This window comes from Haliotis rubra, unplaced genomic scaffold (genome assembly GCF_003918875.1).
Source record: "Haliotis rubra isolate DU_JTF1 unplaced genomic scaffold, ASM391887v1 Scf1471, whole genome shotgun sequence".
NCBI classification, from domain to species: Eukaryota; Metazoa; Mollusca; class Gastropoda; order Lepetellida; family Haliotidae; genus Haliotis; species Haliotis rubra.
The window spans coordinates 77-26682 of record NW_025765416.1 but is presented as its reverse complement, the minus strand read 5'-3'; the positions used below and the strand labels follow the sequence as shown (position 1 = coordinate 26682).

Here is a 26606-nt window from a genome sequence, read left to right as displayed (position 1 = left end):
TTGTTTGACTTTGGCATCCGAGCAGAGATTCGTAACTATTCACATGCAAGAAGGGGATCAGCAATAAGTGGAGTTCAGTGAATGCCCCTGTGGTTGCCAACTTCAAGCATACGTGTCGTTACATGAAAGCTATCAATGAGAAGTCCATGTTTTGGAATATTGTTTGCTCAGCACTTTCGCTAACAAACTGCTCTTAACCTCTGACCCTATATATGCTGCTGAAGCAAATATCTGCTCACGACATAGTCACAATTGCACAATGGACTGTGATGAATGTGTAAAGGGTTTTTTCGCTTCTTGTAACAAAAACCCTAACGATCAAGTAATGAAGTCTTTCCTTAAGTTTTGATGACACAATGCCATTTAGAGAGTGGTCAAACGCAACATATGTTATGTGTGGGATTACACTTTCTTAGCAAAGTACAAATTCTAGTACTTTTCTCTTTTCCTTAAGTTTCTTATGAAGGATAGCGGCTGTTGTCTGATACTGAAAATACTTCCTGTGAATGAAAGCTCTTGCTGTAATGTATAAGGAATATGGTTAATCTTTGAAACAGAGTTTTGGCGGTACATTTGTTTAAGCGCGCTGATGTCAGTGGGGGCAGCAACTAACTAGTCATGTAGTGGAGCCATAATTTGGAGGATTTCTGTCTTTGACGGACTGGATTTATTCTAATTATGTTTTCCCTTTGTGCATTCCGGTAATTCCGATAACATTACAGGTATCTTACTTCATCACATCTCTCATGTCCATAAGTAACGTCGGAATCAAATTAACAGACATAGTGTGAGGCATAGGACGGGTTGGGAATATGGTGTATACATCTGACTGACTCAAAACATCTTCTATTCAAGTATGATAGTTCTCATATTCCCTCAATACTACAAAAATAATTGTGACTTCATAAAATAGGACTGACTGACTGAAGTTGGTTTTACGCCGCTTTTAGCAATATTCCAGCAACATAAAGGCGGGGGACACCAGAAATGGGCTTCACACATTGTACCCATGTGGGGATTCGAACCCGGGTCATCGGCGTGACGAGCCAACGCTTTAACCACCAGGCTACCCCACCGCCCTATAAAATAGGACGAAACAACACATTTTGTGGACTTTACTCCATACCGAGAATACTAAAGTCTGGCTTAGTGTTGATACACATTGATCTTTCCATGCTGTAAGCTAATTAGTATTGTTATATTTGAGATTACACTTTCTTAGTAAAGTTTTGTTGGGTTGAGTCCCGTCCAGTATTTTAACCCACACGCTCAGAGTCAGGCACCTAATCGCCAGTACACAAAGTCAGACACCTAGCCCGCTCAGCCACCGAGACCATAATTAATATTGTGTGTTAAGCTTTAAGTCAACATACATGTTCTGTCCCAAGTCAGTTGCGACATATCACGGTCTTGATTGCCAAGTTTACTTGATAAGTTTATGTACCTTACTCGATGATAACACGCTCTCCGAGAAAACTGTTAGCTAATTTTAGTCATTTTTGCATTCTCAAGTCTTCTAAAGCTGCGAGGTCATCTCAAGATTCAGATCCTCAGCAGTGTAGATAAGCAGCATTATAAGTATTGTTTAAAGAACTGCCAATTCAACGTTGGACCACGAACTAGGAGAGCATCGGGGGTATAAATAACGGCCTTTATTCGGGGTATTTCACTGATGAATGATTATGTCATTCTTAATTCACGATTTGTCAGAATATGTTAATTTCCAAAGTTGTAGTTTTGCAGATGTTTTATCATAAAATGTAAAAGCACTCATGAAATGCACGGAATATAGACTGGCCACTAATAGATGCTTTTGTTGGGTATTTGAAGGTGTTGTGTTCCCAAGCTTATTCCTCGACAATGGAGTCTAGGTATTACTATTACCCTAGACCAAAAGTAAACCTGAAACGGTTACTATCGGGCCAGATATATTATACAAGTGTAGTCCAGTAAGTACATCATTACAATGCCCAAACGAATTGTCAAGTAGTTCCTATAGACGTCGTGTATATTTTTCTCCACATAACAATGAATGCAATATGAGGGAATATATTGTTGCTTGAACTATATATAAGGAAGGTTTACAGCATTATCATGGCCAGTTACATGACATCACATAGGAAACCTGTGTTTGTGGGAATCACACCAGGTCATCTTCGACGAGTTTCCCTAATACAGGCTTGCCCTCTGCCCCTGTTCAGGTAACGCTGTCTCGATTGGTAATGTATGCAGTACACGCTATTGTTTTACATCGTATTGTACCCGTGTACATCCTATAGTAGGGTTCCTCTTTAAGCATTTTGTCAAGGAAAACATCACATACTGATACATGTATCAAACATTACCAACCTATTGATATCAATCATTACTAATCTATTGATATCAATCATTACCAATCTATTGATATCAAACATGATCAATCTATGATATCAAACAGTATCAATCTATGATATCAAACATTATCAATCTATGATATCAATCATAACCAATCTATTGATATCAAACATCATCAATCTATGATATCAAACATTACCAATCTATGATATCAAACATTACTAATCTATTGATATCAAATATTTAACATTACACGTGTGTCAAATTGTGTTTGATGACGACGGCTGCGTCAAGTGTACACAAGCAGCAAAGATATATTTGATGATACTCATTGAAATGTGTAACTTAAAGAGGTAAAAAGCTTATGTCTTCGAATAAGACACTTTTCGCATAGTATAATGAACGACGTCGATGTAAGGTTACGTCAGATTTACAATTTGATTGCAGGCGGATAAAATAGAGGACCAAGTTTTATCATGATTGAGAAAATAGTTTTGTCGAGTTCCTAGAATTATAGTTCCAGTATAATCAAAAAGACTAATCGGTGTCGGTTATCTGACGAGACAAATTCCAAAAGGCACAAAACTAACGAAAATGACACCAGCTATTAGCAAAACATGTCCCGCCACTCAGACGATTTGAATAAACAGTGTGTAAGTTGTTTTACACCCGATAGAATGTGTGTTATAGACTAGCTGTTATTGGTGTTTAATATTTATCAATCCACGGGTTGTTATTATGAAATGAAACATACACCTAGAAGTGTATATAACATACTAACTTTCCTTGCTTTTGAGTGTAGAGAAATACAACATATTTCGGTACAGTCGGTACACACCTTAGTTTAAGTTGACCTCTGAGACCCTAAACGCTTTAATATCTCAATCACTGATGTAGAGTGCTTCATCTATTATACTTGCAGCTCCTCACTATAGCAACACCGCTCTGAAAATAACAAAACTGTAAACTACAGCACTGTGAACATCATGAATTCCCTCTAAATCTGCCTGGAGAAAATTTTTTAACATATCATTTATAGTGTGTACGTTCAGAAATTCGAGTGTGGATTTGTTATGAAATTCGAGTGTGGATTAACGGAGTTTTCACTACCGAGGCTAGTCTATATTTCTAAACAATCTTCTTTGAACATTTAAGACATATTTCTCCCACTGCTTGTACTCCAATGCTTTCCTAACAACTCACTTTACCACATGTATATATCAACCTCGTCGGTCCTCCAAAGAGGGTACGTAAAACCACATTATTCAATGTACATGTATGTTGATCATTGCCAGAATTTTAATCGTAGAATGTTTGTAGTTTTAAATTATGGCTAAATTGCTCAAAATTCGCCAACAGCTGAAGGGAAGATGTAAATCCAGCTTGGGCCCATGCAGGTAGCAAGAGTAATGTAAGACCCCATGGTCCCTAGAATGGTGATCTACCTTCAGTTGCTGGCAATCTATAGCCCGATTTTATATTGCGTTGTTTTGAAATGATTTAGCATTTTACACTGAACGCAAACTACTTTTAATTAATTTGTGATACTCTAGTCGTTATACTGTCCTTTGCTGACAGGTGTTTAAGAAGTATATTGATATATTTCTTCTTAGCACATAACTTTTTGTCGTCACGATATGGCTGAAATATTGCCGATGTGACGTTAAATATTAATTCACTCACTCACTCAACCTCGTCGTCTCCTGTGCACTTAACAGAAACATACAGATGGAGCAGGTGCCCTTGCCAGACACCAAGAAACCGAATACATGATACATTCAGCAATGAAACAGACATGGGTAGTGTTTCAAACCACATATAGTATGAATACACGTGAATTACATATGATTATGGTATACCACACCCACTGTATGACTAGCACATATGGTCAGCACAACAGCATTGATATCAAGATGTAGTGTATATACTAAAGAACAATATATCAGGCGAAGTACGTATAATGATTAACTGATATTCATTAAAAACATTGACATATATAGACATGGCATATAGTGAAATGTCCAGTATTCATGGCGCATGAAACATGTTATGCTACATGCATGTACTGAAATGTAACAGCAGTCTATGAATTTAGTGGAAAGGTGACACATACACTTGAATTAACTGAGGCGATTGCATCCACTTCTGAAAACGTGAATACTGCTTCTGTATTCATGACCTTATAAGGATGTTTTACCGCTCACCATACCAGAGGTTTTATTATCTCGGTTGCCATATAAATATATAGCCTCAAGTGGATGAAACGTTGTTCAGTTCCTCGCTTAGTGGAATAGGACGCCATGCGATGGTTTGCTGTCGAAATATGCGGGATGATGATATTGCATCGTTGGTTATTGACAAATGGATCTGGTATGTGCAAGGCGAAGGGCCCTCTGGTCGAAAAATTGTATTCCCCCTCCGTCGTCGGCTACCCAAGACGAGTACGTGCCAGAGTTGATTGATTCCAAAATGTATTATACCCATGAAATTTAACGCATTCTTAGGATCATACATCATATAACGCAATAGAAACACCAACAGAATGCAGAAGGAGATCGCAGCTCTTGCCCCAAATATGGAGATCAAGGTTCTTGCTCCCCCGGAGAGAAAGTACTTTACGTGGATTGGTGGGTCAATTGTGGCTTCCCTCTCCACCTTAAAGGAGATGTGGATTAGCAAGCAGGAATACAAAGAGTTCGGTCCTTCTATTGTGCTTAGGAAGCATTTCTAGTTCATTTTCGGGTATGCAGACACAAAATTGTGTTCTTTGTCAACATGGTGAAACTTTTGTCTCTATGTTGGGGCATCTGCGTAAGTTTGTGAAATACTTTTTGTTAGTTATAAAGATTGATGTTCATTAATTATAAATATCCCAAAACACTCGATTCTTGAGTTGGGGGACGGCTATACATTTAGCATAGAACTGAAGCACTGGTATTTTTAGCTTATATTTATTTACGATGCTGTCCATTCTTGGTGTTTCGTTCATTTCTTCTCACTGTTCACTTGTAAACTACCAAAGGAATTAAAGTATTTCCAAACCTCTATAGTTATTGGTTATTACTATGGTTATTACTTCTACTTGCAATCGATATTATTCTTATATCTTACTCAGCATCGGGCCACAGAACAAAAATGTTGCATTGCAACAAGAATTGTAATGAAAAGTGTTAGCCTAGAGAAAAGAAACTACATTTTATTTAAGAACGGATGAAAGTTATCAATGGTTTTGCTTCCTGGAATATTCTGCCATGCATAAAGCGCACATACGTCATTATTCATTGACTGAACTCAGTAGTTCTCATTCACTTTGAACATAAATGATGGAGCAATATACTTTTCAGACTGATATTTGTATTTTAACACTTTACACTCCTGGCAGTCATACAGATAAGACCCAAAATCAATGCACTGAACTTGACCTCTCTGACATAGAGCCCCGACAGTGAATGGACCAAACACTTGCAGAGACCACGGAGACCAGATACTTGTCCGGACAAATATGTTCTGTAACCCGTAATTTAGTTTGCAACAGCATTCTCAGCCAAAGGCAATCGCTACCATACGAGGTTTTTGTTCTACTGTTGAAGTCATTTTGTAGTAGATCAATAGTGTTGTACCACTCCAGCTCATCGTGTTTTAGCTGTATGTGTTATGAAGCTTAAACCTATCCACCCAGCAGGTACACCAAGAATACATGGCCTATTTCAGGTGAAAAAAGCAATAACATCGATAGATGGGTGTGCCTGATTAAGATGTTATTGTTGTCAACGAAACTGTGACACTGGTCCACTGTAACTGATGTTGTTGATGATGTCACAAAGTTTTCTCCTTCAACTTTGTTTTATTGTTATATTCGTGCATGTCTAGCGGTATATCGGTGGAGGTTTCTAGGAGGTGCAGTTCCCTGTGCAAAGATATACATTCTTCAGAACTCAAGTTCTCTGAGTATGCAACTTATTCTATCCGTACTAAAATGTGCTCTTAGGTTAACATATCTCCCGTCCAGATAAGCTAACTCCCGCATGCATGCTCAGCAGCGACGCGAAATGGATGGCACACCATGTCAGACACAATTATTAAGACAAAAACGCTATTTCACTTTGCAACATCAATATATTTAGATAAACAAAGTTTACAGTAACAAAAATAACATCAACAGTCAACATGTTTCAACAACATATGGAATCTCTCGTCTTGCAAACTGCAATCCTTTCCGCTCTGCAAGAAGCAGACTCCATATCTTATATCCTAGGCTCCCTATCAACTGGACAGTCTCCATTCCAAATTAATAGCACGTAAAGGGAACAAAATAGACCTAGTTAAGAAAACAGTTTTAACTCAAATGTAGCAAAGAGCATCAGCTGCGAAGAAAGAGAGAAACAGATCAAGAATGGTCGATTAGGTATCGCTGACATCCGCGGAGGAAGTCCCGTAGCATTCCACAGGGCCGACCTTAAAGGCGCCCGCCTCGGTTCCGTCGTCACCTATAGAAGAATATATGCCATTGAAGCAGAAAAGTCGCCACAGACATGCATAGTCACATCGCTTCTGCGCATGATAATAATCTTCATGCAGGAAGTTGAGGCGAGTGTGTAACATGCAAGAATGAATTAAAGTTTGTGCAAAACGTAAAACTTAATAATGCCCTTTACTGATCTGAGTCGGAAGTATCGCCTGCGCATGTCAGGTTGCAACGCCTGTGCAAAGAATTCTGCCAACTGTTGCGTATCCGGCCTCGTCATCGGCGCCTGAGGATATCGAAAAAAGCAACATTGTATGAGGGAGTCTAAGAAATAGGGCATATTTGTATCAGACCTACAGCGCCTAGAACTATTCTGAACGCATCTAGATACTCACCAATATCGTATCTGAAATAGCTTTCTACAGACTACACGTGCTGTCCTAACCGAATATACATACACGAATTTCTTGTGATTTTGATACAAATTCTAAAATTTAATCATACAAAAATTTGGACACCACGTGACTATGCCTCGGAGCGCCCATTATCTAGAAGTGATTGTGATCATGTGATTTGTTATTGTAGCCTAGATTATGAGCGGTCCGAGGTTATGTCACGTGATGTTTTCTGTGTCTTCTGATCGCTGATTGGCTGGGAAACTGACAGCCGGTGTCTAGGTAAGTACGCCCCAACAGAACAAAGGTCCGATTGTTTTATATCCTCCCTCCATCATTCCACCTATGAAAATATCAAAACAATTTATGAAGCTTTCGTATTTAATTAACTAAACCACTGATTCGAAATATGCGTTAAAAGGAAGTTTCTGTATGTTTTAATGTCACTCGACGAGACTCATTATTGACACAACTTGCTAGTTGTTGCAGTGTGTAAACCCAACAATCCGATTACAAGCCTACAAATAATAACTTCTTCATGGATGACTTATTGTAGAGTTTCCACTTGTGCAACAAGCATACTGTCAACGTACACACAATACGTACTTTATGTGACCTACTAGGCAGTCCATGCATGTCTCTACAGTTTGAAAGAGGGCTATGTTCTACGTCGGGCATGTGACTATGTTCATATTTTCGTCAGTTCATCAAGATTCCGAGTGATGTACTAAAGACTGTATGGCAACACTGATCACTTCCAAAAGTCAGCATTTACCATTATGTAGCAATATTCCTGTAGTGCCAACCTTTGATGTTTACATTTAACAAAGTTTAAGTAAAATTCAACCTTTTCTACCAAGATTTGAAAATGTGGAACAAGCCTTTTGCTCAGATGACATGATTCAAGAACTCTTTAAAACTTTCAATATGTTCTGAAGTAGAAATGTGAGGAATATGTTCAAATGGGACACAGCAGTCACACATTGATCTCCTAATCAGTTGCCTGTTTCAGGGGACAAATTGGCTTTCCTTTGTATGTGTTTGAGACGGTTGTGCCGTCGCTCTGAAATCCCTAGAATATTCCTAGAAAGCTGTATAAAACCCTTCGCACTCAAATTCAATAAATGTTTCATTTGGTAAATATGTTGATTTTGTTGACTACATAAACGCTGGTTCTAATATATGTAATCTTCAGTTGAAAACCCAAATTTAAACCAGATGTAAACCAATTACAATGACCTGTTCGCAATTCCGTTATATATTGATATGTCAATGCAGTTACATATCCATGCTTCAAGCAGGTTTCACAGCGGCACTTTGATCTACGCCAAAAATACTCAAAGCAATTAGACAAATACTTTGATTGGTTTGTGTTAAATTGTAAGAAACAATCGACAAACTATATTAACCAACAATATGCATTTTGATCTCAGTAATTAGAATGCGGAGCATACATGTCAAAGAAGACTAAGAAACCGAGTTAAGTGTTCCCGGATCTTGTATGGTGATCAGCATAATTCTGGGCTACTACTACGACAACACGTGGCCACACACCGCACATAGTCTCTTGCTGAAAGTAAGCGCAACATTATCCTGGAAGACAAACGATGTATTAATCATATTCATGTATTAATAAGGCATATACACTATTTCTTAACAGCTGTTACAGACAAACAGTTAATACTGTGTCAATAGCTACCATTTGAAAACATGTTTTTTATGAATGTATCGCATGTGTTGATGCAGAGGCTTGCTGATATGAGCAATAGCAAATAGATCAATGCTGAAACTGAAATTATTTCAGGAACCTTTTGACAAATCAGTTTTAGACTAATCAGTTCTGTGAGCAGAACCGATGCTGTACCTAAAGTTGAATTGGTATTTTGATCAAATCAAACTTTTAGCACTGAAAGTCTTCTACTGAGAAGGCACAAGCGGCCGCCACGGAGGCCGCCATAGCTTGACGTTGTCACACTGAGAAAACATTAAATAATACGTTACATACTCAAAGACATGAGTAAATCTGATATAATTGTCATAAGGCACAGAGTATCTGAGTATATGTAAATAATGTGTCATCCATGGCAATATTTATAACGCAAATAGTATAAATTTTGTAGTGTACTACAGACGTAATGAAATATGAATACCTATATTGCAAACGAATTGTAATATCTCTTCAAATCATTGTAAAAAACAACAGAGAGAATGGTAATCTAATCTGAATTCATCACTTGATGACCTATTATTTGTTCCTGATGAAAGGAGAGTGTGAGTACAATGTACACTGGTGTCAGCATTACATGGATACGATCCAGTCGACAGTTCTTATACTCCACAAGATAGTTCTAGTGATCTAGTGTTGATACAGATTCTATTCGTCTAGTCTCAACCTATAATTAAAGCGCTGCGGCGCAGCTCGGGCCGATGTATTCCAATTGTCGACCAATCCGCCTAACGTCCCTCAAATATGATTGTTGTGTCATTTACTCGTATTCATTCAGAAAATGGTAGAGTAGTGTTCTGCTTTCTAATTAAAAAATAATACGAAACAAGGCATGTGGATGGCTACTTCGCGAGAAAGCCTTACGTTCACATTTAGATTGGCCTACAGGTGATGGGGTAAAAACATACGACCCATACATACAGTTACAGAATCAATATTAACATATCAAGAACGGGTAGATGCATGTTTGTACGAGTACCATGCCGGTTTAGACCTATATTCACCCAATTATCGCCTCTTCTCGGCAAAAGTGTAAAAGTTGATTTCAATGATTGAAGGACTTTAACCTAAATTCTTACACCCTGCTACGTTGTTTTCATTATATGTCTTTAGTTTTTTTGATTCCATAAATTATAAAGATTGGAATAGAAAATATCACAATATGGAAATATACCTAATTCTATTATTGTAATAATGGTCGGCATGACATATTCACTTTTTTGTGCTTATAGGATAAGCAAAGGAGCATAACATTACAAATGCATTCAATGACAGGGGGCTAATGACTAAACTATACACTCTTACCTGTGTCCCCCGCCAGGAACTCAGTGACAGGCAGGTCCGGCTTGTAGGACAGGTAGCCGGAGTCTTCCCTCCAGACTTCGTCGTTCTTGTCGCAGTTGCATGCCTTGTCCGGGTCTGCACATGACCCGGTCATGCCACAGGTACACATACCACTTCCGGGAGTGGCATCACCAAAGTAGTCTGCAATTCCGCCAGTCCTGTTGCGCCACCCGGTAGTGATGACACCATTGGCATTGGGGTTGTGAATCACGGCGGCCTTGCACTTCCATTGTACAAACTGTCGGCAGTTCTCACTGGCATCGATGATGGCGATGGCGTGGTCGAGGGAGACGTTGTAGTTAAGTCCCAGAACATATTCTCCAGCTCCCTTCGTAGCCCACGACTTCTTCCTCCTCCTCCGAGTCGTGTCCTGTGCAGAACATTGTGTGAACTGATTATCTGACATTACAGCTTGATTTGTACATGGTGTTAGGATTCACAGAGACTATATTATGCTTTAGTGAGTAAACGAGTAGGACTGTGAGCCACCTTTAGTAATATTTTTAAGCTGTATATCGAATAGTGACACCAGAAAATAGTGACACCAGAAATGAAGCTTCATACCTTGTACCACTCAGTTAAAACCGAACCTTGCAATTTGGTGTAAAGAACGAACACTTTGACCATAGGCCTTGATGACCCATAGTGTTCAAAGATCAGGACTAAACAACGTCAGCGCCATGAATGTCGTACGTCCCTGCTACGGTGTGGGAGTTACGATAACATTCGCTCTTAGATCGCCTTGTACAGCGGCATCAAGGTAATAATGTAAGTATTGTTTGTTTTCATACCAATGACTGTGACGCCAGCTCCATTCTCAGATGTCATGTCACAGTAAACAAGAGTAGGTTCCATCAGGCCCTCCGCGTCGTCCGGGTCAATGTCCGCCATGGTGTTTGACATCAAGCCACGAACACCCCATTCAGAACACGTGCGAGCTGTGTATGAAAATCGGTATTTGACTGTAAAATATCTAAGTTGGGATCATAATATTTATTTTCAACACTGAAATGTATCAGATACGCCATGTTTATGTGGCATATTTATGTCACGCGTTTGTAAATGTGACTTCGATAACTGGGGTAAAACGTGACGAACACAACATGTATCTGATACCATGAGAACTGTTCCTAAAATTTGCGATTGGTAGCCCCAAAGAAAGAATGATAAAGAAAAATGCCTTCAGAGATTTGAGCAGTTGGCCCACGGGTGTCTTATGAACATTGAAAAATGCGATGATCGAAGGGCGATCAAATATAGTGACTTTCTGAACAGCTGACTTCAAGTTAACAATCCTCACCCAAGGGTGTGCAGGCAAAGGTGTGGCAGTCAATGGTTTCTTCATCCACTCCTTCACAGGGAGAGGTCAAGTTGCCGTGTGACGTCATGTCACATTTTCGTGAGCGAGATTTCGTCCCACCCCCGCAAGTGACAGAGCACGTGGCCCACTGTTCCCAGTTGAACCAGTCTCCAGGAACTGGTACACGAAGCAGGGTTAGTTATTTGTGGTCCACAACAGACGTTTACGGACAGTACGACAGAATGTCGCACAAGTAAAGTGAAATTATAGAAAAAGCAGAAATACATAAGTGTATAATCAATCAGAATATCAAAGAGCAAATCCAGTATCATGTTCAGAAGAACACCTAACTTTAACCGGATGACCTAGATTCACGAACAACATCGAACATTCGATAATTCACTTGCATGTTACCAATGTTTCACTGGGAAAACGCATGCATTAGGAAGGATTTGCATAAACGATACGACACAAATGCACATATACATTATCAACGGGGTTATTGTGTACCATCATTGCAGTTGTTATTCGCCATGATGTTTGTGCAGACAGACGGTGTTTCACAGCAGGACAAACAACCGACACGTGCAGACAGTGGACACACTATGACTGCCATACATCTAAGGGCATTATGTAGGGCAAGGTCAACCATGATAGTTTCATGGTCATATAAAGGTCAAATTCAGTGGTGTTACGGGGCAAATCAAACGAGTTAAATGTTATGCATAGCTTGTCAATCCACATGTTCCTAGCAACTACTGTGGTGTTAAGGTCAACACTATTCGGCTACACCGGGCTACCTCTACAGACGGGCTACATATACTGGTGTGACCTGAAATATAGAATATCTAGATCATCAACTACAACTACAATCAGCAAGTACATTCACCATGGTCTAAAACACAAAAGTTAGTTTATAATACACTACAAGCATGGCGTACATATATTAATCTGAGCTAAGCTTGGAACATTGTCCACATTGACTAACACGTTACTGACAGCATAAGACAACACATTTAACAATACCGTGGCACATCAAGGCGTATTGTGTACATATACTCTAGGTGTCCACAGACATCCATAGACATGGCGTGGATGCCATCAGCTGTATGTATTCCAATGTGTAGTATCAGATACATCCACACATGAGTGTTTCACATGACACCATCTATGTGAATGTCACAGATTCCATAGAATCATGCATGCCTCAGTATTCTAGACGAGGTCAAACACAATTACCATAGGAAACAATATATAAGTACACATCAGTGTTTCACATTGTGCCATGCACACGAGTACAGTAATATTCCGTAGGATGTATATTGTTCCAGAACATACGGTACCATTCACGTAGATATTGCAATGCTCGGGTCGGTACATACACATGTATACAAGAGTGTTCCACGGAGTGGCATATGCATGTATAGTACTGTGTTCCATAATATACGGTACCATTCACATGTATATAGCAATGTTTAGAAGAGTACCATACACATGTATACAAGAGTATTCCCTTGGTGCCATATGCATGTATAGTGCTCTGTTCCGTAACTAATGGCAATGTACATTATACCATGCACATGGGTGCAAGGGGTTCCATAGGGTACCACACCGACTTAGAGTACAATGTTCCCTGGCATTGTGCATCATACACATCTATAATACGTTGATCAATATTACATTGTAAATATGCAAAGTGTCCTGCTTCCATAGACACCTGTACATGTGTATACGTGGACATTATGCATATATAACATCTCCGCGAATAACAACAGTGCAGTGTCCCATATGGTGCACTGTAAGTAAACAAGAGCGCTCCGTATGGCATCTTACACCTGTTAAGGCACGATACACATGAGTTTCCTTAAGACACCATACACATGTATTTACGTGTTTCCTTAAGGCACCATACACATGTATTTACGCGTTTCCTTAGGGCACCATACACATGTATTTACGTGTTTCCTTAAGGCACCATACACATGTATTTACGTGTTTCCTTAAGGCACCATACACATGTATTTACGCGTTTCCTTAGGGCACCATACACATGTATTTACGTGTTTCCTTAAGGCACCATACACATGTACTTACGTGTTTCCTTACGGCACCATACACATGTAGTTACGCGTTTCCTTAGGGCACCATACACATGTATTTACGTGTTTCCTTAAGGCACCATGCACATGTATTTACGTGTTTCCTTAAGGCACCATACACATGTATTTACGCGTTTCCTTAGGGCACCATGCACATGTATTTATGTGTTTCCTTAGGGCACCATACACATGTATTTACGTGTTTCCTTAGGGCACCATATACATGTATTTACGTGTTTCCTTAGGGCACCATACACATGTATTTACGTGTTTCCTTAGGGCACCATGCACATGTATTTACGTGTTCCTTAGGGCACCATGCGCACGTAAACACGAGTGTTCCATATCCCACAGTGTTCGACATGACATCGTAGACATGTTTTCTACAGTGTTCCACTCGATGTCATACACATGTATACCATAATGTTCCACAGGATACCACAGTCATATGAACCCCAGAGTGTCATATGACACATTGCACATACAGGTTCTCACAGAGGGTTGTGGCCACTTCACAACACATTAGCCATATACAAGTCCCACAGTAGATTGGGAACTGATATTGGCAACAGGCAATAGACAAATACATAGACGTTGTCCACTGGGGACCATAGAACAATATGCCCTACAGGCACGCATAACAAGGTGTGCTACAGGTATGGGTATCAAGTGTTAGTAGAACTAATGACGAATATAACATGTGTTGTAAGGACAAAGGACAACTAGTGAGAATCATATAGCACCTACTTGGACACAGGTTGGGGTTACACGACTTGAGTTCCTCGGCGTCCCCGACACAGTCAGCCCCTCCGAATTTCGGTGCGTCACAGAGGCGGGTTCGTTTCATTGCTCCCCCGCCGCAAGTGGCACTGCACTCTCCCCACTTACTCCAGTTCATCCAGACACCATCGACTGTAACACGTGGTCATCATCTTTAGCACCAACCTTGCGGCGTGAGCAAATGATATTGCAAAATGAAATAAATTAAAAAAAACCAAAAAAAACGAAAAATACAAACAAAAAAACCCAACCAGTCACGATCATTTCTTAATGTCTTTGGCCTTAATGTAGCGTTATGGCTCTTTTAAAATATTCATATGAAATTTATCTCTCTGTTATTTATTGATACAATTATTATGTTTTCTTTTACAAATGTATAAAATCACATTACGCCACTACAAAAAGTTTGTAGGCGTGCCGAGCGCCGTCTTGTGAAGTAGTGCCGCTGTATGACTTTCCGCTGAGCATGGCAGTAGCGCGTGACACTTACTGAAGCTTATAATAAATATGATATTGATATATAACTTAATATTGCACAATATTTTATCTTGTTGCTATCTCTAGCCAACGTCTTGTTGTGAAACCGTCGTGATTCAGCAAATATTCAAGGATGCATAAACATTTGAAGAAATGCACTATTCTATAAGGCAAGGTTTCTGTTGTTAGAAGAAAAATCGAGACAAAGAATGCATCATCTGAAGACTAATGCACGCTTTGATCCGATTTGAAAGTAAAATCAGAGAAATGGTAAGGGCAGAAAACCCTTGAAGCTGAAGAGCTTAAGCATGCCCAAAAAAGACACTTTCTGAATCCCGGATGGGACCCAAACCAAGAACCTGCTAGAATGTGTACTTTACTGAGAAAATGTAATCCCAAATACGACATATGTTGCATTTGACAACGTTCTAAAAGGCATTGTGTATTCATATATTGCTATAGAAATTGAAATCATTCATTACGTTGTGGATTTAGCAATATTAATGTGATCATTTATGGAACATTCAAACTGAAGATATGTGTTTCTTGGTGGACATCCTTTAAGCCGAGAAGAATCGCATTGTATTTTACAAAGACACATTTAGTTGTTATGGTCGTATATTCTAACCTTATAGATTGGTGCTAGTTTTGTGTCAAGATTCAACAATGAATAGCTATTTGAAGAAATGCACTAGTCTAAAAGGCAAAGAATCAATTGTTAGTAGAACTTCCGAGTCAAAGAATGCATCATCGAAATGATGTAATGCACCCTTTTCTCCGATTAGAAAGTGAAATACATGTAGTAAGATTAGTTGCTAAGACTAAAACCCTTGAAGCAGAAGAGCTCAAGCATGCCCAAAGGACGCGTTCCGAGTTTATTGGTCCACATCCAATTTGTTCACACCATTGCTCCTTAAATATGTTCTCAGTATTCACATCCCTCGATCTGCAATAGTTATGATACACAGACAAATGAAAGACGTAGCAGACACTGGAACAGTACCGTAGACGGTGAAAAGAGAAATTCAATGTTTTCGGGAAGAATGGATTCGGAAGCCTCTCATGGTCAAGGCTCAGGTCATAGGAAAGGAAGTGGCATAGTAGTGCTCTGGGTGATTTCTTTCGTCAGTTTATAGAGATGAAAGAATCATGAAGGGAAGTCGGAGGAGGCATTCGATATTTACAAAGTATAGTCACTACATCCAAGACCTATACAATCATGCGTCCAAGGATACTTATGCATGCACTCTAGGGATAGGGAGGAATATCTTCTAACCTCATTGTCTAAGACTTGCAATTATTCTTTTAGAAAGGATGGACAAACTTGAACCCAATGTCCTATATACAACTGTGTTGGCAAAGCTGTATTGTGAAGGGTTAAATAGAAATTCCGCTGTTGATTAACTGAGTGACATGCAATGCGGTGATGGGTTAAATGAGAAAGGGTGAAGGCTATTGATGACGTCATGCAGTGAGGGGACTGACCAGGGCAGTGATTGGTGTTACAGGCCATGGTGTCAACTGCTGGACCTAAGCAGTCGACACCACCATATTTAGGGGCGGTGCACGACCTAGTCCTATCTTGTGTGCCTCCGCCACACGTGTCACTGCATGCTCCCCATGAGGACCATTCACCGTAGACGCCGTCAACTGAAAATAGTTCGGAATGCGGCTGCTGCACATGAGTGTTCCATGTAGATAGGTATAACTGTGGGCATGGCTACCTATAGGCTGTTGGAGGTACAGACTAGAATGGTCTTTAATACTTTACCCGGTATTTTGACCAACATTAAAGACATATTTAAAGTCACTGTAAGCCACTATTCACGCAAAACGTGTTTTGACCAACGTGTTTCTTCGTGTTATTTCACTGGAATTCATGATCACAACCACGGTGCTAACTTTTAACTGTAAAGCTGAAGTATTTCAGAACCTAATATGCCAACCCTGGCTGTTCTTCCATACATCATAGCAGGTCTAAACGGACACACACGCACGCACGCAGATCTAACAACCACGCACGTGCACACTAAGACATACACGTACATACGCACATATGAACACAGGTTTGACCGGAAATATTTTTGTATGCAGTATTCAACCTAGCATGACAAGCAGAATTAGATTCGTATACATAACAAAGACGAAAGCAAAGCTTTACTTACTGGGGCAGTTATCTGTGTTGCAGGCTTGAGTGACATTGCGAGGGCCTGGACATTCTTTACCACCATCAAACGGTCCGATACAGTTCCTTGTCCTCCATTGCTGCCCCCCTCCGCACGTGAGCGTGCACGTGCTCCACTTTGCCCACTCCGCCCATATCCCGTCCACTGAAACCACCAGCTTTAGCTTTATATAACATCACACACAGACACACCCTTCAGTTGGACCACTTCCTTGACATCGGCTGGCATCAATATGTTTTCAAGGAATTATTGGTTAGTAGCTTAAAAGAATTTAACATGCTTCAAGAATCAGTAGCAACAAAACTGTCTCTACTTCAGATTGTATTAACAAAGGGCTAATTGTATAAGCAATCATCATTACAGAAGAGAATATTAGTTTAAATTACTACGAAGCGAAATAGAAATTTATGGCTTCATTGCAGTGCTTAAGAGAAACGAGGTTAGATTGTCTATATACATTTGTCTGTTAAATAAACTTAAAAACCATATTAAACACCAGAAAGAAATATTCAAACTCGCTGAAAGCGTTAATAATAAATAAAAAATTTGTTAATGAAAATCGCGGTTATAGATGATGTGGTGCTGCTCGATGCATCGTTGTGATTGGTAGAACGTGATGCGAATATGAAAAAGTGACAAATAGATTGATCACGTGACTGGCGTGGCAAGGTTTCCGCCAAGTCCTCATTTACAACACACGTGATAGGCAGTTATATTAGTCAACACGTGCAAATAGGCGTGTCCAAGAAGCTATAATGCGACTAATTATTGAACTTCAAACAAAATAATGTGATATTGATGAAGGTTGACTTCGGATAAAACGGATGGACAGGAATAATATGATTGATGTCGTTCTTCCGCTGGCCACGGGCGACTGACCCGGACAGGTATAATTGTTACAGTCCCGTGACTCAATCTGCGCTCCTTCACACTCTTGTCCGGTGTGAAACGGACCTTGACACTCCCTTTCCCTCTCTTGTATGCCTCCGCCACAGCTCTCTGAGCATGCGCCCCATGGGAGCCATGATTCCCACATGCCATCAACTTGCGTGGAAGAAATTAATTTACTTAAAGCTTAGCACCTTGAGGAATGAAAGGTCAAAAGGTGACTGGTTTCATGAATAATTTTAATTAAAATATCATTTTGCAGGTGCAGCAAATGATGTGACGGCTACATATTTGGAATGGTATGTGATAATGCACATGTTAGTCGCCAGAGCTCAGCTAAACAAAGGCACACACTGTTAGACACGCGTGACAGACAGAGCTATGTCGTTATCGGAATACAATATCAACAGCACACACAAGTATTATGGTATACTCTACAAACTATCTACCACAGTTACACACATGTAAGAGGAATAAAAAAGCGTTAGTACAAAACACGAATCAGAGTAAGATCATCAGTAATATATCACGAATAGAACTAAATCATGTTCAGTCTTAATATAATATTCCTTAAAGTATGGCAGCTAATTATGTAAATAAATTCATTATTCTCATTAACATGATCTTTGCAAGGGTCGCATCAAACAATGCAAATGATATTTTGATGTTAAGTTCTGTCTTCGGACTTTTTGACGACAGAATGCAACACGTACCAGGGCAGTTATGTTGGTTGCACGACGCTGTGTCTTCACGTGGACCACCGCAATCTTTACCGCCGAAGAATGGACCATGGCAGGTGCGCTGACGCAGTTTATTACCACCTCCGCATGTGGCACTGCAAGTACCCCAGTCTGACCAATTGTTGAAGACGCCATCAACTGAAGAAAAAAAAGGAGCAGCTTCGGACCTGAATCTCAGGTAACGAGAAGAAATAGAAGTATGTAAAGTAAATATTGACAATCGTGATTTATCGTCAGTTAGAATCAGAATCTCAAACGTTGTTTTATGTAATTATATTTTCTCAAAATGCGTAAACTTAAGAATGGACTAACGTTTCAGAGTGTATTTTACCATTTCACTCTGTGAACTGTGAATTTTAATGACTACTTCATATCGTGAAATCTATTCTGTATTTACAAGACGTCACATCTCTACTAGAGGACATCACCAACAAACAAGAACATTTGCATTCAACAAATATTACTACGCTTCAGCGTAGATCGCTAGTATCAGGAGTCACGTGACCTGATCTAACGACCGCTCGGCGCAGAAAACCATCGTCATGTGCTGTCACATGGCCAACTGGTACCTGGGCAGTAGTGATCGTTACAAGCCTCGCTTTCGTTCCGCGCACCATCACAGTCGGCACCGCCATAGAACGGACCATTACGTTCTATTTCTCCAGCGTATCCTCCGCCGCATGTGACGTCACAGAGACTCCATTGAGCCCACCGTTGAAGCGCTACCCATCCTCTAGTGAAGCAGAAATGAGATACGACATTGCTCATCACGCTACGTGTCTGCTGGACTGAAGTGAAACTGTGACATTAAGTTATTGTGGAGGGTTCTTGTATATCAGGCAATCACTGGGACTATTTCGTGAGCCTAGACGTAAACAAGCGGTGATGCAGTTGCGAGGAAGGAGGTCAGGGCAAGGATACTAGAGGAATGCTAATAACAGGAAGTCAGACTTTCTCAAGCAAAGCCCTTTATATGATTAATTCAATGGGGACACATATCAATCAAATAAATTAATTCTTGGGAGCTGTCCTGCTAGGCCATTGCTTTGCTTGAGAAAGAAGAAGAAAAAGAGTCAGATCGGAGTCATGACACATACGCCGGGTTGAAGCGGGAAGTCGCGACAGGGATAAACATTGAGACTATTTTCTTACCTGCAGGCTGTCATAACAGCTAGCTGCTCTACACAGTTATCTCCCATGTCATGCATCCTGCTCATATGATCGGTCATTCATTAACATGCAAACAATGGAGGTTTAGGTAATGATCAGCATGCAGTGTACACGGTCCGAAAGTGGGGAGAGAACTGCAACTGACCCGGACAGCTTTGGGTGTTGCAGTCACGCGACTCTTTAGAGTCTCCCAAACAGTCCTGACCACCCCAAAATGGCCCAATACATCCCCGGTCGCGCCACTGTATTCCTCCGCCACATGTAGTGCTGCAGGTTCCCCAAATCTCCCAGTTTTGCCATTCGCCATCAACTGGAACACATGGGATAGTGCGGATATTGTTAGGTGGCAGTGTCATTCCTTGTGGAAAAGTGCAGTGTTGTAACTGAGTTACATTGTTTAATTTCCGGTTCAGTAGAGGATAGTGCCTATATTTACACTGAGAGTAAGAGACTGGTCTACAAAGATCTAGTATCACATATCTTTGTTGCTTACGTTGATGCCACACATCATTCTTCTCTGTGCAGATTTCGGGTTACCCTATTGTTTCAATAACTTAACAATATGTTGACAACTGGCGTTATATGACAGACATACAACAACACAAACACAGATTAAAGGTTAATCTGGTTAAACTCTCCCTCCTGCCATAAACAATCTGATCTTAGGAATGAGCTGAGCAAGATTCTAACCTGGGCAGTTTTGTTCGTTGCATAGTTCTTGTTCCTCGTCGTTGCCAGTGCAGTCTGTCCCACCAAAGAATGGTCCTTCACAGTCGCGTTTACGGCTTCGTAGACCACCTCCGCACGTAAGGTCACATTCTGAGAACGCGCCCCAGGACAACCAAGTACCATCAACTGTCAATAGTATGGAAATGGTGATGATAGTGATGAAAGAACAACATCACCTTTGGAATATAAAAATCGCAGCAAGTTCTTGTTATCTTTTCTTATCCATGAATTTGGATGTGAGGGACTCAGCAATACCGTTCTTGTAAATATTTCTGACTCCTGTGATTAGGTTTAAGGAACGTTTATATTATCCCAGCCATATCACGACAGGACAAAACAAGAATGGTTTCAAATTGTTTAAACGTTACACATGAGGAATCAACCCTGGGTCTTCATCAAGAATGTTCTAAGCACAAAGCAACAACTTCTCGTATTCAGCATCCAAACACTCTGTTTGGTATTGCAACTACGAAGCTACACATTTGAAATATGTCGCACACCTGTTGTCGCCACACCTATAAAATATTTTACCTGTCCTGGATAATGGACAAACTGTTAAACATCGCTATGAGGCTCATCACTTGGTTCTGCAGAGTTGGACACTCAGACGAGCCAGCATCTGGTGATCATTGTTCAAAGCTTATTTTCGGTACTAGAGTAGTCATCATCTATGATCTCAGCCTGATTGTCTTCCTACATTACCTTTGACACTCTCCTATTATTGAACTGCTTAAAGCAGAGCTGAACTCGTTCACTTTACAATGTTCGAAAGGAACTTCTCTTTCCTGTTTCTAGTAATTGCTAGACGGAGCTTCGAATTTGTTGATAGGAGACCTCATCCTAAGAGTTGGTCAATAACTCAAATATAAAAGATCATAGACAAGTGCTAGTAGAAATTTTTTCACCTGATGGAAGTTGGAAAGGAAATACACACTTGACATAGAAAAACTGATTGTGAGGAAGAATGCTGTAACCCACCTGTGTAAGGGCATGATCAAGCTGTGCCCTCAAAGTCTTGGCTCGACAGGGCAAGGATGAAAAAAAGCAAACCACCAAAAGCACTGCAAGGTTAGTAGGTAGGAGAAAAACGGTTAGCACAACATCTAACGACAGGGTTCACACGAAATGTGGTTAACTTTGCATGCAAAAAGTTAATGAATTGTAGAAAGAAAAATTATACTTACATCTTATGTTGAAAAGCTCAAAAGTTATGTAGAGATATGATTTCTGGAGTAATGAAAGTGACATGATGGCTGATATGAGAAGGGGATGAAGATTTAAGGGGAGCGTTTACAGAGGTATTGAAGGAAAAAGTATATTTGTTATTATTTGTTGATACCCTCGGCATGACGAAAGTGCCGCACGTGGTTTGGTCCTCCATGGTCCAGTACAGTTCCTGCCTCCATGAAACGGACCTGTACACTTCCGGCTTCGCATTTTTCTCCTCCACCGCAAGTGACTCTGCAAGCTCCCCACTCTTCCCATGTTTGGAACACTCCATCAACTAATTGCCAGGAACAAAATACTGTTTCAGTGAACCATTCCTGATCTATCTATTTGCGTGTTTGTCTGTCTTGTGCTATCTTAAATTCAGTAAATGTAATAATTACGACACTTCAAATGTTCGTAATTCTAATCATGTCTTGCACGATAACGTCTGGTGTCATCACTGATTTTCAATACAATATAATTCCATTCATATAATTCTCACCAGTGTTGTGATTTTTTACACACTATTGAATGTGTGTTAGTTGTGACGAACACACACACACACACACAAACACAATGCCACAGCTTACTGAAAATCACGTTCCATTGGTTCCATCGAAATACAATGTCGTCTCCTCGGAGACGTTATCTACAGTCCAACGATGCAACCACAATCGCCTTGGGCACTACTGAATTGATATTGTACACTGTTCACAATTGAGTCAAGGTTTGTTCTAGACAGCCCTGAAAGTCTTGCAATGGTCTACAGGCGTTCAGGAGGACGTTTCAGCGACGCTTCCGTTACTCATCGTCGTGCGTTCGAGAGAGCACACTGCTCATGGCATCACTACAAATGGTAGAAGACAAGCCCGAATGGCCTGACAACATGGTGAGCGTCTTGTAACAGACTTTTGGAGGGAGCTTAACATTTCTGTATTGCCATGTCCTGCTTTTTTTCCTAAGTTCCTCTACCGTTTAGAAAATATCTTTGATGAAATGGATCGACACCTGCGGTAGGACAAGATCCAGCCATGCAAGGCTAGTTAACAGATACTCCTAGGCTTCTTTTCAATCATCTGACGTATTCAGCGAGCCGCCGCTGTATTTATATAATGCGTGAGATATACATCTTAATCACCTTTTAGCTGAGTATATGAAACTTTTGCCAGGTCAAACCAACTTGACATGAAGTGATCCAACAAACAAATACAGTTTGTGTTGTGAAGACTTACTTGGACACTGGATGTCATTACAACCCTTCAGCTGAACTCCATCCCCTTCACAGACTTTACCACCGAACTTTGGTTCAATGCAAGTTCGAGAGCGAGACTGGCTACCACCTCCACAAGTGACGTTGCATAAGCCCCAGGTTGACCACGTGGTCCATTCGCCATCAACTGGAAGTATTTCATATCAGAACCTTAGATTGATAATGTAATATAATATTTGAAAGGGAACATACATTTTATGTATGACGATTGAATAATACTACTCACACTTTGCTACGGATCACAAAAAATCACAACTTAACTTAAACGTAGAGTTATAATTTGAAATTGTATCCATTTAAAACTGGATAAATAATAATATGGTAACCCCTCATTACGCAAATAGTCACTTTAAGCTAACCTTATACACTTGATACACCAGTAACCATAAAAATGGTTTTCATGGCATCAATCAACTATTTTGCAAATCATGGAACGAGTCATTGACAAATAAACAACACACGTCAATAACAGGTATCGGATCTACAAGATGCAATGACAAACTGAAACCTAGGATCCATGCTTACAATAAGCTTAGGTATTTAAACCAAATTTGGCCCCCACATAATAGTTTTCTGTTGAATCCATGATTTGATCCTTAGCAAAGTGTGAATAGTATATTTTGTCACGATTTGGTTCAACGTCTTACCAACAAATAATGATTTATTTGTGCAGGTTTATACTGTAGTCAGTCAACAGTAGTCTGTTTTGTTCACAGTTTTGTAAATTGAGACTGAGCCAGACAAACTAGTCAGGCATTATCATCGTTTCATCCCAACAGGGAGTCTATGGCACACATTATAACCACCAGTTTGCATGTTACCATCCGATATCTATGTTGACTTTGGAAATTCATTCTGACTTTAACAACCATTATTAAACGTTTTGACATAGTCGTTTGGTGAATTGAAAAGGCAAGTGACATTCAAAGGCATGCTAGAAAATACAAGGAATATCAAAGATCTGTGGCTCACTTCATGTTGGGTATGTACGATGTCTACCAACGATTTATTTTGTCTTCCGGTTGTAACATATGTTGAGGTGGGGTTTTGTGACAAACTGACCATTTTAAATTAATTAATCTGATTATTTCAGCAATTTACATAGTTCTGAGAGGATTGCAACCATTTACAGGCATCCTTCGTATGGCTATTTTTGGCTTGTATAGAAAGTTGTCAAAGTATGAAAACAAAACAATTAGCTATCATATTAATATACGCAGAAGACGAACTTCCCTCTTCTGATTCTTTAAAGTTATATGATGTTAGTTTCGAAGTTACTTTATCTTTCCAAGTCCGCTTTCCAAGGAGTATTTGTGAGTTGATAAGGATTAAATTTACATCGATGCCCTGAAATATCTTTCTATTGAAATTATTTTATCAACTATAGCCTAGTGATTGATCACACTCAGTTGCATTACCAGCAGACAAGATCGTACTGACATCAGCTCACCAGAGTACATGTTTCCCTGACAGTTCCAGTGAGCAAAAGAAGTTATGGACAAAGGTAACTGTATTCAAATTATACAAGGTAGCCAGAGATTACAAAGTCTTAAGATATAGATGCACGAATGGATACAGATGCACGGGTAATATAGATGCACGGGTAGGCTAAGAATGGGATGTCATATGTATGACAGAGGCATTCATGGTAAATCAACCTGGCTGATATGACATTATGCATCAGTAACCACGAAAATATGCATGATCCACACGCCACCACACGGGGTAATGGCAAAGTCAGAGGAAATACAAATGGAAGAATTCATGCAAAGGATGAGGAAAACAAGACAGGCTTTTTAGTTGCAAACATACTAGGGCAATGGTCTGTCCCACATGGCTTAGCCTCTGTCCAGGAGCACTGCAGTTTACCACCGAAGTGTGGCCCCAAACAAGACCTTGACCTTGGTGATGTACTCTCCACCACAACTGACGGGGCAAACTGACCATTCTGACCAGGCTTCCCAAAACCCCATCAACTGAAATACATAGAATCTTTTGCAACAAATACAGAACGAGCGCATGCAGGTGAAATTATGGCCGCCATTTTCCTCCAATTATCCATTAACAATTTAATATTGTTGCATTCTCCCAGACCCACTGACATAAATGATGAGCATAATCTTTGCAGTTACGAGTATCTTGGTGAGACCATGCTATTTATCGAAAGTACAGCTCCTTACAAAGGCAACTGTAGTTCCCTGCTTTCACTGAAGTTGTCACACAGCATGATGTATTTCCCAAATAGGTTCAATCATGGGTTTGAGGAGTTTGGCCCTCAACCATATAGCAAACTGCACAAAGAGGCCATAAAGAACAGCTCCCCATTATACATAAACTGAAAACATCAAGGTGGAAAAAATAGAATTTATTTTTAGAAAATCCCCACGTGAGGTGGTAACGCATTTTTAACACTTGCATGCAGCATTGGTACTGCTACACCAGATGAGCAGTCAACATAACGGGACTAGGGTCAACGTGAAGCGATTATTCTTCACTCCTGGGAAACGTGCAGTTTGTGCCCTTAAAACACGGGGCCTCTCACATGTTCTAGCTCTTTCAGAAGTGACCCATCCACAAGTCACAGGACAAACTGACCAGGACAAGTATAAATAAAACGAGTTGGCAAAGCTGACCATATTATCGACACATCGGACTTTAAATCCAGGAAACCACTGCACATCCCGATCTATTAACACAAAAGATGAACATGGAATTGCTTTTCAAAAGAAGAACTATGATGAGACATACTAGGGCATGGAACAGTTCCACATGTTTTTTCTTCAAGCCAGGGAGCACTGCAGTTTTTCCCACCAAACCGAGGACCATCACATGACCTTGATCTCCGTGACATACTTCCGCCACATGACTGGGCAAGATGACCATTTAGACCAGGTTTCCCAAACCCCATCAACTGAAAGATAAGTTATAAAACGGAAGCTTTCCGTCAGCATGTTCTGAAACCTTCTATTCCCATTACAAATAAAGGAAAAAGAGGCATGCACAGTCTGATGATTGACAGCCATTCCCGAAAAGGCAGAAAGTTTTGTTAGCAACCCCTCAAGAAAGTGGAGAAAAGAAATGTGAGTCCGGGCATGAAAAATAGTTCCTGTGGTATGTATGGTACGAACGAACCTCCCTGAACAGACAGAACATGCAATATCGCTGAATGATACAACTTCTTAAGAGTGAGACGAGTGCACACATACTAGGGGCAAGGTTCTGTTCCACCACGCGTTGCCCTTCACTCCAAAGTCCGCTGCAGCTTATACCACCAAAATAAGGGCCAATAGCATGACCTTTGATCTTTGAGAAGTGCCACCACCGCACGTAACTGGGCAAATTGATCCAGTCTGACCAGTGATTCCATTGACCATCAACTGAAAGCACAAAACCATTAGTTTGGTGAAGCTTTTATTAAGGTAACTTACTACCTATTACTCACATGTATGAAGGCCGATTTCGGTTATTACCGCCCTAACAATAAAGTTTGAATA

At 40.2% G+C, this 26606-nt stretch overlaps 1 protein-coding gene across 1 annotated transcript; it reads right to left on the bottom strand.

The window, feature by feature from the left end:
- Positions 1–6430: 6430 nt before the first annotated feature.
- On the bottom strand, positions 6431–26023 carry LOC124269774 (A disintegrin and metalloproteinase with thrombospondin motifs adt-1-like; the record flags this gene model as incomplete). The annotated part of the gene is made up of 13 exons (XM_046704815.1): positions 6431–6821; positions 10226–10634; positions 11056–11202; positions 11565–11741; positions 14411–14575; positions 16406–16570; positions 17086–17250; positions 18708–18872; positions 20050–20214; positions 20595–20798; positions 21973–22137; positions 23075–23239; positions 25861–26023. Coding segments are annotated over 12 exons (1917 nt in total), but the record flags the coding sequence as incomplete, so codon positions are not given.
- Between the last annotated feature and the right edge of the window lie 583 nt (positions 26024–26606).